This window comes from Callithrix jacchus, chromosome 4 (genome assembly GCF_049354715.1).
Source record: "Callithrix jacchus isolate 240 chromosome 4, calJac240_pri, whole genome shotgun sequence".
NCBI classification, from domain to species: Eukaryota; Metazoa; Chordata; class Mammalia; order Primates; family Cebidae; genus Callithrix; species Callithrix jacchus.
Window position 1 is genome coordinate 115,907,303 of NC_133505.1, and position 16,751 is coordinate 115,924,053.

Consider the following 16,751-nt stretch of genomic DNA (forward strand, 5'->3'; position numbering starts at 1 on the left):
ACAACCCAGTAACACTAATCCTCTATGGACAGACAATGGATACAGCATATTCTTCATGCAGAGACGAATGAAGGTTGCTCAAATAACCTTTCCTCTCCATCCCACAAAATGTCAGATTTGATATAAGAATTTTAAAAAGATTTTGTTTCCCTAGTTGAATTTAAATGGTTTTGAGAAAAATTTCAGATATATAATTTAATTTTCTCAGATATAAATAAGCAAAATATATTTTCATCCTAAGCTGATTTAACACTGTTCTTAATTCATATCTAATTATTTCATTTGATGTATTCAGCTGTGCACAATAGCTACCCCTTTTTGTTTCTACAGTAGTTATCTAATTAAATTCATGGCAATTGAAAAGTAATCTCCATGATTGAAAACAGCACAGACTAATTTTGTTGCCAACAAGAACAGTGCCTTAAAACCACTTCAGTTTCACTATTGTGGCATTAATTGTTTTTCTTTGTTTCTAAGTGAAGGCTTGATCAGGGTAACAATTAAAATGGTTAATTTTTATAGGGTATTTACCATATGCCAGCTGTTCTGTAAAAACTCACCATGCTGTACCTCTGGATTCGGTTTGCCAGTATTTCATTGAGGATTTTCACATTGATGTTCATCAGGGATATTGGCCTGAAATTTTCTTTTTTTGTTGTGTCTCTGCCAGGTTTTGGTATCAGGATGATGCTGGCCTCATAAAATGAGTTAGAGAGGAGTCCCTCTTTTTCTGTTGCTTGGAATAGTTTCAGAAGGATTGGTACCAGCTCCTCTTTGCACCTCTGGTAGAATTTGGCTGTGAAGCTGCTGGTCCTGAGCTTTTTTTGGTTGTTAGGCTATTAATTACTGCCTCAATTTCAGAACTAATTATTGGTCTATTCAGGGATTCAACTTCTTCGTGGTTTAGTCTTGGGAGGGTGTATGTATTCTGGAATTTATCCATTTCTTCTAGATTTTCTAGTTTATTTGTGTAGAGGTGTTTATAGTATTCTCTGATGCTAGTTTGTATTTCTGGAGGATTGGTGGTGATATCCCTTTTATCATTTTTTATTGTGTCTATTTGTTTATTCTTCTCTCTTCTTCATTAGTCTGGCTAGAGGTCTGTGTATTTTGTTAATCTTTTCAAAAAACCAGCTTCTGTATTCATTGATTTTTTTGAAGGGTTTTTTTGTGTCTATCTCTTTTAGTTCTGCTCTGATCTTAGTTATTTCTTGTCTTCTGCTAGCTTTTGAATTTGTTTGGTCTTCCATGACAATCAAGTCAGCTTAATCCCTGGGATTCAGGGCTGGTTCAACATATGCAAATCAATAAACATAATCCATCACATAAATAGAACCAGTGACAAAAACCACGATTATCTCAATAGATGCAGAAAAGGCCTTTGATAAAATTCAACACCCTTTTATGATAGAATGTATCTCAAAATAATAAAAATTTATTTATAACAAACTCTAGTCAATATTATACTGAATGTGCAAATGCTGGAAGCATTTCCTTTGAAAACAAGCACAAGACAATGATACCATCTCTCACCATTCCTATCAACATAGCATTGGAATTTCTGGCCAGAGCAATCAGGCAAGAGAAAGAAATAAAGGGTATTCAAATAGGAAAAGAGGAAGTCAAATGATCTCTGTTTGCACCAGAAGCTCCTTAAGCAACTTAAGGAGCTTATAAGCAACTTCAGCAAAATCTCAGGATACAAAAATCAATGTGCAGAAATCACAAGCATTCCTATAGACCAATAGTAGACAGAGAGCCAAATCATGAGTGAACTCTCATTCACAATTTTTACGAAAAGAATAAAATATTTAGGAATACAAATTACAAGGGATGTGAAGGACCTCTTTAAGGAGAACTATAAACCACTGCTCAAGGAAATAAGCGAGGACACAAACAAATGGAAAAGCATTCTATGCTCATGGATACAAAGAATCAATATTATGAAAATGGACATACTGCCCAAAGTAATTTATAGATTCAATGCTATTCCCATCAAGCTATCATTTACTTTCTTTACAAAACTGGAAAAAACTACTTTAAATTTCATATGGAACCAAAAAAGAGCCGGAAGAAAGCTGGAGGCATTATGCTACCTGACTTCAAACTATACTACAAGGCTGCAGTAACTGAAACAGCATGTTACTGGTACCAAAACAGATATATAGACCAATGGAACATAACAGGGGCCTCAGAAATAATGCCTCACATCTGCAACCATCTGATCTTTGACAAACCTGACAAAAACAAGCAATGGGGAAAGGATTCCCTATTTAATAAATGGTGTTGGGAAAACTGGCTAGCCATATGCAGAAAACTGAAACTGGACCCCTTTCTTACTCCTTATACAAAAATTAACTCAAGATGGATTACAGACTTAAATGTAAGACCTAAAACCATAAAAACCCTAGAAGAAAACCTAGGCAATACCATTCAGGACATAGGCAGGGGCAAAGACTTCATGACCAAATTCACCAAAACCAATGGCAACAAAAGCCACAATTGACAAATGGGATCTAATTAAACTAAAGAGCTTCTGCATAGCAAAAGGAACAATCTTCAGAGTGAATAGGCAACCTACAGAATGGGAGAAATTTTTGTAGTCTATCCAACTGACAAAGGGCCAATATCCATAATCTACAAAGAACTTAAACAAATTTATAAGAAAAAAACAAACAACCCTATCAAAAAGTGGCTGAAAGATATGAACAGACACTTCTCAAAAGAAGACATTTATGCGGCCAACAAACATATGTAAAAAAGCTCATCATCACTGGTCATTAGAGAAATGCAAATCAAAACCACAATGAGATACCATCTTACACCAGTTAAAATGACGATCATTAAACAGGAGACAACAGATGCTGGAGAGGATGTGGAGAAATAGGAATGCTTTTACACTGTTGGGGAATGTAAATTAGTTCAACCATTGTGGAAGATAGCGTGGTGATTCCTCAAGGATCTAGAACTAGAAATACCATTTGACCCAGCAATCCCATTACTGCACATATACTGAAAGGATTATAAATCATTCTATTATGAAGACACATGCACACACATGTTTATTGCAGCACTGTTCACAATAGCAAATACTTGGAACCAACCCAAATGCCCATCAAGGATAGACTGGATAAAGAAAACGTGGCACATATACACCATGGAATATTATGCAGCCATAAAAAAGATGAGTTCATGTCCTTTGCAGGGACATGGATGAAACTGGAAACCATCATTCTCAGCAAACTAACACAGGAACAGAAAACCAAACAGTGCATGTTCTCACTCTTTAGTGGGAGTTGAACAATGAGAACACATGCACACATGGAGGAGAACATCACACACCAGGGCCTGTTGGGGGCTGGGAGGTCAGGGAAGGGATAGCATTAGGAGAAATACCTAATGTAGATGACAGGTTGATGGGTGCAGAAAACCACCATGAGATATGTATACCTATGTAACAAACCTGAATGTTCTGTACATGTGTCCCAGAACTTAAAGTATTAAAAAACAAAACAAAACTCACCATGCTCTATCTCATTTAAGCCTCCCATTAATGCCATAAGGAAAACACTATTGTTGCCCCATTTTATAGATGAAAAATGGAGGCCAAGGGAAATTGAGAACATTGCCCAAGCCCACATGACTAGTGAGTGGCAGAACTAGCATTCCAACCACAGAACTGTACGATAAAGTACTAGCTTCTCTTGAATGAGAGACAGTGCAATGTTTAACTATTGAGAGATGTTTAACAGTGAGAGATGTCCCAGGCAAGGAGGCAGAAGGCAAGGTTTCCATGAATGCCTCTCAACCTCAATTTATTCAACCACAGTGTAAAAAGAAAAAAAATGCCTGTCTTGGTTATCTCACAGAGTAATTTGACAGTCTAACTTATAAAGTCCTCTGAAGGCTCGAAACTGCTCCCTGTGTGCTAGTTTGGGAATTGTTCATTCAGACCAGTTGATGTCTTTCTGGCCTCTAGCTGGCTGAAGTTAGAGGCTCCCTTCTTCTGGTCCTTGGGAATGGTCTCCTCTGCCAGAGTGGGGTGTGGAGTGTGTGAGCCAGGGCCGATGTGGGGCAAGCTGGGCTTCTCAGGGTGCTGGGAGGGTACCAGGAAGAAATCCGATCTCCTTGACTCTTTAAAGCTCATCATCTGTTCACTTTAATCAAATGGAGCATTTATTTCTTTGTGTTTTTATTTCTGATTATTGTAGCTAGATTTTATTTTAGTGTATTTAAGACTTGGATTTTTTGTCCAAGTAAACATGTTGAGTCTGTTCCTCTGATTTAAGGGAATTAGAACACTGAAAATGTTTAATTTTTGATAAAGGAACGAGAAAAAAGAAAGCATGAAAGAATTCTGAGTGAAGAACTTGTCGCTGCTGTGACCTATCTCAACCAGTTTTTGCCTCCTGAGCACACTATCGTTTATATTCCCTGGGACATGGCCAAGTACACCAAAAGGTGAATGATACTCATCAGTCTGGCTGTGATCATTTCCTTTTCTTGTAATGACAAATAACAGGAAACTGACCTCTATGGTAAAGTAAATGTTACCCTTTTAATTTCCTTCATGAACTTGTTGAGGGGCCTTTTTGAGTGCACCAATAAACTCACCAAACTTTTTTTTTTTGCCTATCATATATACTATTTGCAAATTGTTTGAAATATCTAGTCATTTCAGAACATCTCTATGAATGTTCCTTAAAGACATTAGTTTCACTTTTTTCTTTATCATTGTCTCACTATTAAATACTTTCTCAGATACCACTCAATGGATGAACCTGTGATAATTCCTGACTGTATATAGTAGATCCAAATTCCTTAGTGTAATGTTAAAACTTCATCATCTGGTTGCTTCAGAATGTAATCACTTTTCATTTATCCCAGGGGCTGTTCTGTTCCAGAAAAGCAAATCTTCATGCTCTGCCGCAAATGTAGCAGCCAAAGTCCTATCCCTAAGCCTCCATTCCATTCCTATTCTTTACCCTCCCTGGGATGTTTTCCCACCTCTCTTTTATATTTCAACATCTGATTCAAAACTCATCTCTTCTAAGGAACTTACTTTTGCTAAATTTTGCACTTTAGTTCACTTACTACACATCATACAAGCTCTAGGTTTGCTTACATTCTCATTTTTTAGAATGTTACTGTATTGTTTTGTACTTAACTCATTGTACTTTTTTCTAAATCATTTTATACAGTTAGATACACACACACACACACACACACACACACACACACACACACACACATGCACACATACTTTCCAGAGTATAAGTTTGGTACAAGTAGTTGCTGTTTGTATTTATTATTATTATAAACAGTCTCGCTCTGTCGCCCAGGCTGGAGTGCAGTGGTATGATCTCAGCTTACTGCAGACTCCGCCTCCCGGGTTCAAGCGATTCTCCTGCCTCAGCCTCCTGAGTATCTGGGACTACAGTCATGCACCACCATGCCTAGCTAATGTTGTGTTTTTAGTAGAGATGGGGTTTCACCATGTTGGCCAGGGTGGTCTCAAACTCCTGACCTAAAGTGATCTGCCCTCATTGGCCTCTGAAAGTGCTGGGATTATAGGGGTGAGCCACTGTGCCTAGTTGCCATTCATATTATTTTCCTTTTTTTTCCCTCTGCCACCTGCACTGTGCATGGTGCTCTTTTCACAGCCATTTTATGAATGTGTATTGACTTGACAGCTCTTGAGGAGTGAAAGTCTTTGGAGAAAGCTCAGACTGGGATGTTACATACCAAGATTAAGGATCACCAATATTTGATATTAAGTTACAGGTCTTTTGTGTCTCTTGCACATAAAATGTTGCTGGTTACCAAGTATACATTATATTCTAGACATTGTTACATATTCCTATCAAGTACCAGCCAAGAGATTTAAAAAAGTATATCCCTAAATATCATTCCTATAGACTTTACTGGTTTTAGATATAAGGATAAATATGTATTAAAACTTGGCTTCTTCTCACTTTTCTCATTCTTCCTTCTCTCCTCAGCAAGCTGTGTAATGTTCTTGATCGACTGAATGTGATTGCAGAAAGTGTGGTGAAGAAAACAGGTTTCTTTGTAAACCGCCCTGATTCTTACTGCAGCATTTTGCGGCCAGATGAAAAGTATGTATGGTATTTTAAAACTTATGATAAGTCATGATTTTTGCTCTTGTGGGTATTCTGAATACGAGCAGTTAGTACTGCTTGGAAATTGGATTAATTTAGTCCTAGGGGGAGACAAACTGCTCACATGACTGAGTACTGAATGTTCGATGGGACGTGGTAATTCTTTTGGTGGTTACTTACATACCTTGAGATGGATCTTTATCTCTTGCTTCATAAAACAGATGTTACATAAAATATTTCTGTAAGTAAAATTTTCAACAGTTCACTCTATTTTTCACTATTGAAATAGAAAGTGACATTTTTCTTATAGATTTGATACTAACATTTGTGTGAAAATAGTACTTATTGTATTACAGTTATTTGCTCACAAATCTTTCATTACTATTTTGGGAACTTATTCAGAGCAAGGATTTATGCTTTATCTTTTAAGAAACCAATATTATGTATTTCTGGCATTTTATTTTCAGTTAGTGTAGTTAACTACAATGATAAGACAACAAAAAAATCCAACTATATTGTATATGTGTATATGTCTTTGGAAGTAATCCTTTTGTTATAGTTTGCATTGTTTGTACTTGCTAACTGTTTGAATTTTAGGGTACCCATGACAGGGGTCCCCCAAGACCACTCCCAGATTCAGTGATTCACTAGGAGAACTGAAAGGACTCAGCGTATTCTGGCTATCATTTATTATGGTGAAAGGATATGAAGTGAAATTAAAAGGGAAAACAAGCTTCCAGAGTCTTCTCCCCAGTGGAGTCACAGAGAACAGACTTAATTCTCCCAGGAAGCAGGTTGTGAAGCATGGGTGAAATGTTGCCAGTCAAGGAAGCGTGTTGGAGATTCTGTTTTTTAATGGAGGCTTGCCATGAGAGGCAGCCTCTGCCTGTCATATACCAAAATTCCTGACTTGCAGAGGGAAAGAACGGTTCAGGAAAAACCATATTATTTATACAAACCATTTCAGCACAGTGAGCCACTCTTATCTGCTCTGGGAATGGTGGAAACCCTCCCAGAATTTAAGTTCCCAGACATTGGCCAAGCTCCAACCTTATAAATAGGACTTTCTAAGGACAGCAGTTAGGCCTGTTAGGTTAATTCTTTTCTGTACAGCACCTTCTTTTAAATAATTAAAATATTAACATTATCTATAGTATTTCATAACAAAACATATTCCTATGTATTCATTGCACATGGAGAAAATAAGTAGTCTCTAAAAAGAAACCTGTAAAACCAACTGAAGAAATATAACAAAGCCTCCATGAATATAAGCTGGGGGAGGTGGAGAATCCTAATGTTTAGTTAGCTGGGAAGGCTAAGGCTTGGAAGATTTTATTAGAAAGATGCTCTATGAGCTGGATGCAGTGGCTCACGCCTGTAATCCCAGCACTTTGGGAGGCTGAGGTGGGTGGATAACGAGATCAAGAGATCGAGACCATTCTGGCCAACATGGTGAAACCTTGTCTCTACTAAAAATACAAAAATTAGCTGGGCATGGTGCCTGTAATCCCAGCTACTCGGGAGGCTGAGGCAGGAGAATTGCTTAAACCTGGGAGGCAGAGGTTGTGGTGAGCCAAGATCGCCCCACCCCGTTGTACTCCGCCCTACGATTATTATTCATGTGTATAGAGACCAAATAAGAAGTGCATTTGAATGAAGGCAAGGGAGATTTTGGTTGAGCATAGGTAACAAAATGCCAGAATGGGCACTTGGGCAAATTAAATTGCCCCTTTCCTGGACTCTCTTTGAGGAGAGTGTGGTAAGCAGCCTGTCTCAGTCATTTGCATGTTTGAAAGAATGAGAGTGGGCAGGATCAGCTGATTTTTCAGGAGCCTTCAGCTCTATTATTTTGATTCTATGATTCTTAACAAGGAGCTGGTACCAAAAATAAATATTCTGTCATTAACTTTTTAAAAAGTGTTTGTTTTTCAACACAGGTGGAATGAACTTGGAGGATGTGTGATTCCCACTGGTCGCCTGCAGGTATACACAATATTATATTCATAGTGAATATATCTGTATCCATTGTGTACTGTATTTTTTCTGTAAGCAATCATTGGAGAGACCTATATCTTATTTAATGCAGAATTATTATTTGAGAATGTTGTTAAAAGCCTCACTTCTAGTCTTTAATGCTCATGAAAAACGTGTAGCTGGCCAGGCGTGGTGGTTCATGCCTGTAATCCCAGCACTTTGGGAGGTCGAGGTGAGTGGATCACGAGGTCAGGAAATTGAGACCGTCCTGGCTAACATGGTGAAACTCCATCTCTACTCAAAATACAGAGAAATTAGCCAGGTGTGGTGACATGTGCCTGTAGTTCTAGCTATGTGGGAGGCTGAAGAGGAGAATTGCTTGAACCTGGGAGGCAGAGGTTGCAGTGAGCAGAGATCACACCACTGCACTCCAGCCTGGGTGGCAGAGTGACATTCCATCTTAAAAAAAAATAAAAAGAAAAAAAGAAGAAGAAGAAAGAAAAGAAAAATATGTAGCTGAAATAATATGGCCTATGGATTTTTTTTTATATATTAAAGTTTATTACTGGAAATAGAAACACAAACAGGAGCATGAAAAGAATAAAGCAGAGTGACTTTGGAAAAGAAGCCAAGTGTTTACACTATATATGTTAACTATGCTTTAAGAATGATATGGCCCTAACCACTGAATAGTTGGGTTATATAATAAAGGAGATATGTCAGAAAAAAAGCACATATTTTGCTAATTGGTACATGTGGAAATCGTTAGTTATTTGTTATTTTGTTAAACTAACGAAGTAAATTCAAATATAGACCAGAAGATTTAATGATACTGTTACAGCAATATAAGTGAGCAGCATGTATAACCTTATGCAACTTTAAAAATGTTCTTCAGGCCGGGCGTGGTGGCTCATGCCTGTAATCCCAGCACTTTGGGAGGCTGAGACGAGCAGATCACAAGGTGAGGAGATAGAGACCATCCTGGCTAACACAAAGAAACCCCATCTCTACTAAAAATACAAAAAATTAGCCGGGCATGGTGGTGGACACCTGTAATCACAGCTACCGGGGAGACTGAGAGGAGAATCGCTTGAACCAGGAAGCGGAGGTTGCGGTGAGCCGAGGTTGCGGTGAGCCGAGATTGCGCCACTGCACTCCAGCCTGGGCGACAGAGGGCGACTCCATCTCAAAAAAAAAAAAGTCTTCATTATTTTGATTTTACATAAAACTGAATAATATTTGTTTAGGAATAACACCTGCCCACAGACTTTTTTGTTTTATTTCTTTTCTTCTTTTTTTTGCTTCTTAAAGAAAAGAAATCTAAAATAGTATGGAAGTTCTTTGGTTATGAAATAATGATTGAAACTCTTAAGGTATTTCTCTTTAGACTGGCATCCTTCGAACCAACTGTGTAGACTGTTTAGATCGCACCAACACAGCGCAGTTTATGGTGGGAAAATGTGCTCTGGCCTATCAGCTGTATTCATTGGGATTGATTGACAAACCTAATCTACAGTTTGATACAGATGCAGTTAGGTAAGCCTTATGTTTTGCTGTTTGAATGCTGGTAATGACAGAAGGCATTTCTGGTTAATAATGAGATTTTTTTATGAATATATTTCTACTTTTAGCTTCTCAAAAATTATGTTGCTAGAAAACATTATTCAAACTAAATATTTTTTAATGTTTTCTTCTAGTAGTTTTATAGTTTTTGATCTTATGTTTAAGTCTTGATCTATCTTGAGTTGATTTTTTTATTCAATGAGAGAGGGGGGATGAATTTCATTCTTCTGCATTTGAATATCCAATTTTCCCAGCACCCATTTGTTGAAGAAGGTGTCCTTTCCTTAGTGTATGTTCTTGGTGTCTTAGAATAAATATTTCTATTAAAGACTTATGTATTCTTGCCATGGTTTGGGCTTGTGTTTTTCTTTTGTTGTTGTTTTTGCTTGTGTTAATTATGAATAAACACCACATTCTTTAGATAAATCCAAAGTACTTAGACAAACTAGTGGGCATTTTTTTTTAAAAAAAACAAATCCAGATGGCATTTTTTTTAAAAAAAAGTACTGTGTCTTCCTACATACTAAAAATCTAAGATGTTTAAAAGATTGAGTCTTCATTAAGGATTACTATTTCTTCACTGTCTATTGGATCTGTGACAGTCCATGAAGTTTAATTTTTTGAAAATATAATTAATGATAGCTGGTACTGGTCATCAGAAATTGTCACAAAGGCTCAACTCAGGAAAGTAATCAGTTTAACAAATGGCCAGAGCAACAGCTATCACTGCAATGAAAGTATTAACAGGCATTTGAAGAAACACAAGTTTCAAAAGTACATATCTAAGAAAGAATATGATTTGTTATTCTGCTGTGATCTGAATATTTGTGTCTTCCCTAAGTTCATATGTTGAAATCCTAACCCCCAAAGGGGTAGTATTAGGACACATGACCTTTGAAAAATGAGTGGAGCTGAGAGGAACCCTCATGATTGGGACTAGTGTCCGTATTATAAAAGACTGAAGAAAGCTAGCTAGCCCCTTCCATCATGTGAGGACACAGTGAGAAGGAGTGAGAAGGCCATCTGTGATCTAGGAAATGGGCCCTCTTCAGACACCACATCTACCAGCTCCTTGACCCTGTACTTCCCAGCCTCCAGAAATGTGAGAAATAAATGTTTGCTGTTTATAAGCCACCCAGTTTATGGTGTCTTGTTGTGGCAGCTCGAATGGACGAAGACACTGTGACAGAAGCATATTCTTTTTTCAGAGGCAATTCAGAGAGCATAGTACATTCTGTCATGTGAGGTGAATTGTTCTGGCAGGCTACATAAAGTTTGGAGTCTTTAAATTTAGTTAGAAACAGCCTGGTCTGGCTTTGGTGGGTTATGTTTTTGGTGCCCCTGCTTATGTTTTAGTGTTTTCTGTGGTTTTGGTGTTTATTGGAATATCACTTTAAAATATATTAGCATTTGCATTTATTTTCAAGATGTTAAAGTGTCTAACTTGAAAGGAAAGACTCAGAAGAATTTCTAAAATGTAAGATTTGTTTGGAATTTGGCTAAGTGAATAACTTGTGCTTTGATTTTGGTAAATTCTTTAAAGCAAGTTTTTCTCTTTTTTTTAGGTTATTTGAGGAACTCTATGAAGATCATGGTGATACCTTATCCCTTCAGTATGGTGGTTCTCAACTTGTTCATCGCGTGAAAACCTACAGAAAGATAGCACCATGGACCCAGCACTCAAAAGACATTATGCAAACCCTGTCTAGATATTACAGCAATGCTTTTTCAGGTAATTCTGAAGTAATAGGCTTTTTTAAGACTTACTCTGAAGTGCATTTTTTATACATTTCTAAAAGCTATCTGGCTAAGTAAAATTAAAATTAAATATTTTAAAAGTTTAAATAAAACAGTCTGTCACTTAGAAGGTGCTCAGTAAATATTTGTTCAATAAATGAATGAATAAACATTTGTATTTTAAATAGGACACTTTTGCATTTTGGCACCCATAATTAGAGTTTTTATATAATGCAACACAGTTTAATTCCTTGGCTTCTGTCTCTTTCTATTTTTCTGCCTGCAGTATATAGATACAATTTCTTGAGGGTGTTGAGTCATTTTTTTAAATAGGGTCCAAAGTCTCGACAATTATCTAAGAGTGTAAATATCGCTGAATTTTTTTAAATGTCAGCTAGAAATGTATTGTGATATTAGCACTAAATTATACTCATTAAATTCTACTGTTTTATGACTTGTGAATACTACATGTAACAGGGTGATAAAATGGTACTTTCCTGCCTCCATTCTGCTGGAATTGCAATGCAATGGGTATCACAGACCAAAGTGATTGTGAGAGAAACCCCCATACACAGAATTCATGAAGGAAGTGCTCAGTGATTGATTTCATGAGTCTTCAGCCCTTGTATTAGATTAAGGATAGAAAAGTTTACAGAATGTGGAGAAGAAGATTGATAAAGAGGTCCTTGGGAGTGAACTATCCCTGCAATAACACCCACCCTCTGTGAAAATATAGTGGGCTTCAACAGGCCTCTGGGTGAGCTTGACATAGTATCCTGCTGTTGAAGAGACCCAGAGTATAGACCCTCAGCTGTTGCAGAGCAGATCTGAAGCAGAGGGATAGGCTGAGGAGAGTGTGCCACGTTGGGAACTGTCTGCACTCCTCCAGTTGGGTGGGCCAAAGTGTACTTGAGTGTTGATTAGTAACTGGATGTGGGCCTCATGGAGGAGGGTGCCAGCATGGAGTTGGCCTGGGTCCTGGCCAGTAAGGCTTCTGGAAGGACAGAGAAACTCCAGCAGCAAGATCCAGGAGGTAAACACCGGATTCTTAAGGTAACACCAGATACCTACCGAGCCAAGGAAGGAGTTACAGGAAACTACCTGATAAAAGGGAATTGCAAGAGAGTCCTCAGTGCTGGCAGCTTCAGAAGCATCTGGGAAAGTACCAGTAAGAGTCAGCTGTCCACATTTTCTAGGCCCAGAGAGATTGCAAAGCTGGGTCTTACGCTCCTGTCCAACTGTATTAGTTTTCTGTGCTGTGTAACAAATGACTATAAGCTTAGCAGCTTAAAACAGCACACATGCATTATCTCACAATTCTGTGTTTTAGACGTTTATGCACAACTTAACTGGGTGCCCCCTGCCTAGGGTCTCTCAAGGCTGCCATTGGGAAGGAACCCCCCCAGCTCACGTGTTGGCAGAATTCAGTGCCTTATGGCTGTAGGACTCATAGAAGCATGCGTCTTCACAGCTTACAAGAGAATGAGTGTGCCAGCAAGACTGAGTCTTATAAATGTAATGTGATCATGGGAATGACATCCTGTCGTTTTTGCCATATCCCTTTGGTCAGGAGCAAATCACATATGCCCCCACCCACACACACAAGGGAAATCCACATTCGTTTCCTAGGACTGCTATGTCAAAACAGCACAAACCGGTGGCTCAAAACAATAGAAATGTATTGTCTTGCAGTTCTGGAGGCTAGAAGTCTGAATTCTAAGTGTTGACAGGGCCATGCTCCCTCTGAAAACCCAGAGAGGAGAATCCTTACCAGCTGCTTCTGTTGTGTGCTAACAGGTACATATCCCTCGGGGTGTATGTCACTATGAAAAAAGGCATCTGTTCTTCTGCCCTCTCCTATCTTCATTGTCCCTGTAATAAGGGTCATTATTGACACTTAAGGATGAAGTAATGTGCTTTTTAATAAGACTAGAGGACAGACAGAATGACTGTGTAGCTGTCCATGTTGAAAAAAGAAAGAATAATATAAAGGATAAAGATAGTCATGAGAAAGTAACGTGCACAAATGGAAAGGTAAGGCAAAATTATGCACAACTGAAAAAGGAACTATGAAAGGAATGATTTTATGAATAATGTGGCTAAAACAGGCTTCTTTATTTTAAGAAGCATGGTGTCATTGGGGTGTACAACTTATTTTTAAATTACAAAGGGTATTATATAATGGTGACAATATAGAACAATTTTCTTTAAACCACTCAAGACAACTTTGCAAAACTTAATCATCTCATGTTATGTCTCTGGGTTAGGCAGGAAGATACTGATTAAGAAACAGAAAAAAAAAAAAAAAAACACTGGGTGCAGTGGCTCATACTTGTAATCCTGCACTTTGGGAGACCAAGACAGGAGCATTGCTTGAGCCCAGGAGTTTGAGACCAGCCTGGGCAACATAGTGAGACCCCATCTCCACAACAAATGCAAAAATTAGCCTGGCATGGTAACGCACACCTGTAGTCCCAGCTATGTGGGAGGCTAAGGGCAGAGGATCCCTTGAGCCTAGGAGTTTGAGGCTGCAGTGAGCTATGATCATGCCACTGCACTCCAGCCTGGGTGATAGAGTGAGACTCTCTTTTTCTCAGAAAACAAGCAAACAAAAGCAACCAGAATAGTGAGATTAAGTTGTTAGGAATTTTACCCTTGGTTTATGTGGGCAGACTGATGCTATGTGGGCAACTCACCTGACCCTTTTTTTGATTCATTTCAAAAACTGTTCTTGCTGCTTCACGTGCTAGCTTGCCTGTTTGTCTCTAGGAAGTACTGTTTAGTTTTTAATATAACTAGTTACATAGACAGTTTGAGATGCTTTACAGGGAAAGCATAGGTATCTAGGTACTCTCTTCAGATGTTAAGGAGGGCATTTAATTCCCTTAAGGGCCTTGTTAAGCGCTTTCTAATTTTTTTTTTTAATTCAAATTTTGTAAGCTTGGATTTTCTTGTTGAATTTAAATCCTATTATAAAAAAAGATAAGAAACCTACAGCAGTTAATAATAGATATGCTGTATATACATATGTGTGTGTGTTGTGTATATATATATATATGCCTAACATAAATATATACACCCACATGCGTGTGCATAATGTAAATGTAGTGAATGTGTGTATGCATGCATGGAGGGGAATCATGTCCTCAAACAGGGATCTAAAGAGAAAATCTCACAAGATGTGTTAGGCCACTTTTGCATTGCCATAAAGAAATGCCTGAGACTGAGTAATTTTATAAAGAAAAGAAGTTTACTTGGCTCACGATTTCGCAGGCTGTACAGGAAACATGGCGCCAGTATCTTCTTGGCTTCTAGGTTTCTGGGGAGGCCTCAGGGAACTTTTAACCCTGGCAGAGGAAGGGAGAGCCGGTGTCTCACATGGCAAGGGGTGAGGGGAAGGAGGTGCCACACTCTTAAACAATCAGTTTTCTTGAGGACTCACTCACTATTGCAAGGACCGCACCAACCCACATACCTCCCAGCAGACTCCACCTCCAACATTGAGGGTTACCTTTCAACACCAGAGTTCGGCAGAGACAAATATCCAAACTATATCACAGGGTCAGGACTTCAAAGCTTACCGTGAAACAGTGATCCCAGAAGATGATGCTGAGATGGCTTCACCTGGCATTGTGATAGCACTCTAAAGAACTCCCAGCAGTTTTTTCCCCTTTCTGCTCACTGCTGAAAGAGGGACATCAAAGGGAACATGCTGAGAACATTTTAATTTATCAAGAATAGTGAGATAGCCTTCTAAGGTCATCATCTTTCAAACAGCAGATTTTAAGTGAATAAGCTGTATTTGGCAATAGCAGAAAGAAAACAATTGAAAAAGTGTTTTAATAACTTTTTTTTGCCATTATATTACATTTTATTCTTAACAGTAAAAATATCGCTCAGTATAGTTATACTTTGATGCAGTTTTATCCTGGTACGATAGATGTTAAAATAATGATGCCAAAATAAACTTGTTAATGAGAAAATGAAAGAAATCAGTTCTGAAGTGCTAACTAGGAGAGAGAAATTTAAAAAGGCATTAATAAGATAAAATTTATTTATTTAATAACTTTTATTTATTGTGCTTTAAGTCCTGGGGTACATGTGCAGATCTTGCAGGATTGTTGCATAGGTACACACATGCCATGGTGGTTTGCTGTCTCCATACCCCCATCACCTACATTAGGTATTTCTCCCAGTGTTATCCCTTCCCAACCTCCTCACCCCCCCATTGTCCCTGTTCCTCCCTAGCCCCCCAGTCCCCAACAGACGCCAGTGTGTGATGTTCCCCTCCCTGTGCCCATGTGTTCTCATCGTTCAACACCTGCCTATGAACCCTTGGTAACTCTGGCTAAAGTCCAACTTTTCTCCTCTACTGCAACCAAAGCAAACATGGCAAGAAAAAAGGTTGTAACTTACTACTCTCAGTTTAAACAGACTACAGTTCTCCAAAGGACAACTGACAATTCTGTGACATTTCCATAGTAAGTTCATTCTCCCACTCTCCAAAATGATCATTTTATAACTTGTCCTCTCTCCTTGAACCTACAACACCTCAATCTCAGCTGATGACCTTGCTTCATGCCTCAGTGAGAAAATAAGTTATTGGAAGGGAACTTTCTCTAATTCTTACCATCAAATTCAGAGGCCAACCTTTTCTGCACCCGTAGTTTCTACCCTATATTGTATTACAATGCTTGTAGTGGCCCTGCTCCATCTTAAGCCAAGCCCTGCCTTTTTTGCTGAATCCCACACCTTCTTTGTTCCCTAATTATATGCTCATTGCTGTGTGTCATCAGTTTCTCCCTCTCTCGTGCGTCGTTGCCATTAACATAAAAGCAGACTTTAGCATTTTCCATCCACCTATTCCTAATCCCACATCCCCTCCAGCTACGGTCCTATTTTTCTGTTCTTGTGAGTAAAATCTCTTTAAAGAGTTGTTTCCACCCTTTTCTTTCCACCTGCTCCACTTGGCAATTGCCCTGCCGTGACATGGAAACTGTGTTTGTCCAGTTCCCCAACAAAGCCCGCATTGCCAATCTAATGTTTACTCTTCTGACTCCATCTTACTCAACCTTTGAACAACTTTCATCACAGTTGACCACTTCCTCTTTCTTGAAACTCACTCTGGGATCTCTCAATGAGATATTGAGATCTCTCAATAGGAGAGAGTCTCAGTCTCCTATTGACTTCCCCTGCCCTGTTTCTAAACCCGTCTCTTCTCTTTTACACTTTTGTCTTATGGAAATCGCATTCAGCTTTTGACCGCCATGTATTTGACACTCAGATTTTTGTCTCTAACTTCTCATGAACTCCAGACTCATTTATCCAAATGTCTACCTAGCATCTCCTCTGGGA

The 16,751-nt window shown here is 38.5% G+C and overlaps 1 protein-coding gene across 10 annotated transcripts in view; it reads left to right on the plus strand.

The window, feature by feature from the left end:
• FIG4 (FIG4 phosphoinositide 5-phosphatase) overlaps nucleotides 1-16,751 on the plus strand; it is a 130,313-nt gene that overhangs the window by 60,611 nt on the left and 52,951 nt on the right. For all 10 annotated transcript variants that reach the window (XR_013534482.1, XR_013534483.1, XR_008480791.2 and 7 more), the window contains 5 exons: nucleotides 4,328-4,461; nucleotides 6,003-6,119; nucleotides 8,060-8,105; nucleotides 9,484-9,632; nucleotides 11,225-11,391. Coding sequence is in view for 6 of the 10 variants with exons in the window: in XM_035296493.3 (XP_035152384.2) it covers nucleotides 4,328-4,461; nucleotides 6,003-6,119; nucleotides 8,060-8,105; nucleotides 9,484-9,632; nucleotides 11,225-11,391 (613 nt within the window). In the remaining 4 variants the exon portion in view is untranslated. The remainder of the gene's footprint in view (nucleotides 1-4,327; nucleotides 4,462-6,002; nucleotides 6,120-8,059; nucleotides 8,106-9,483; nucleotides 9,633-11,224; nucleotides 11,392-16,751) is intronic.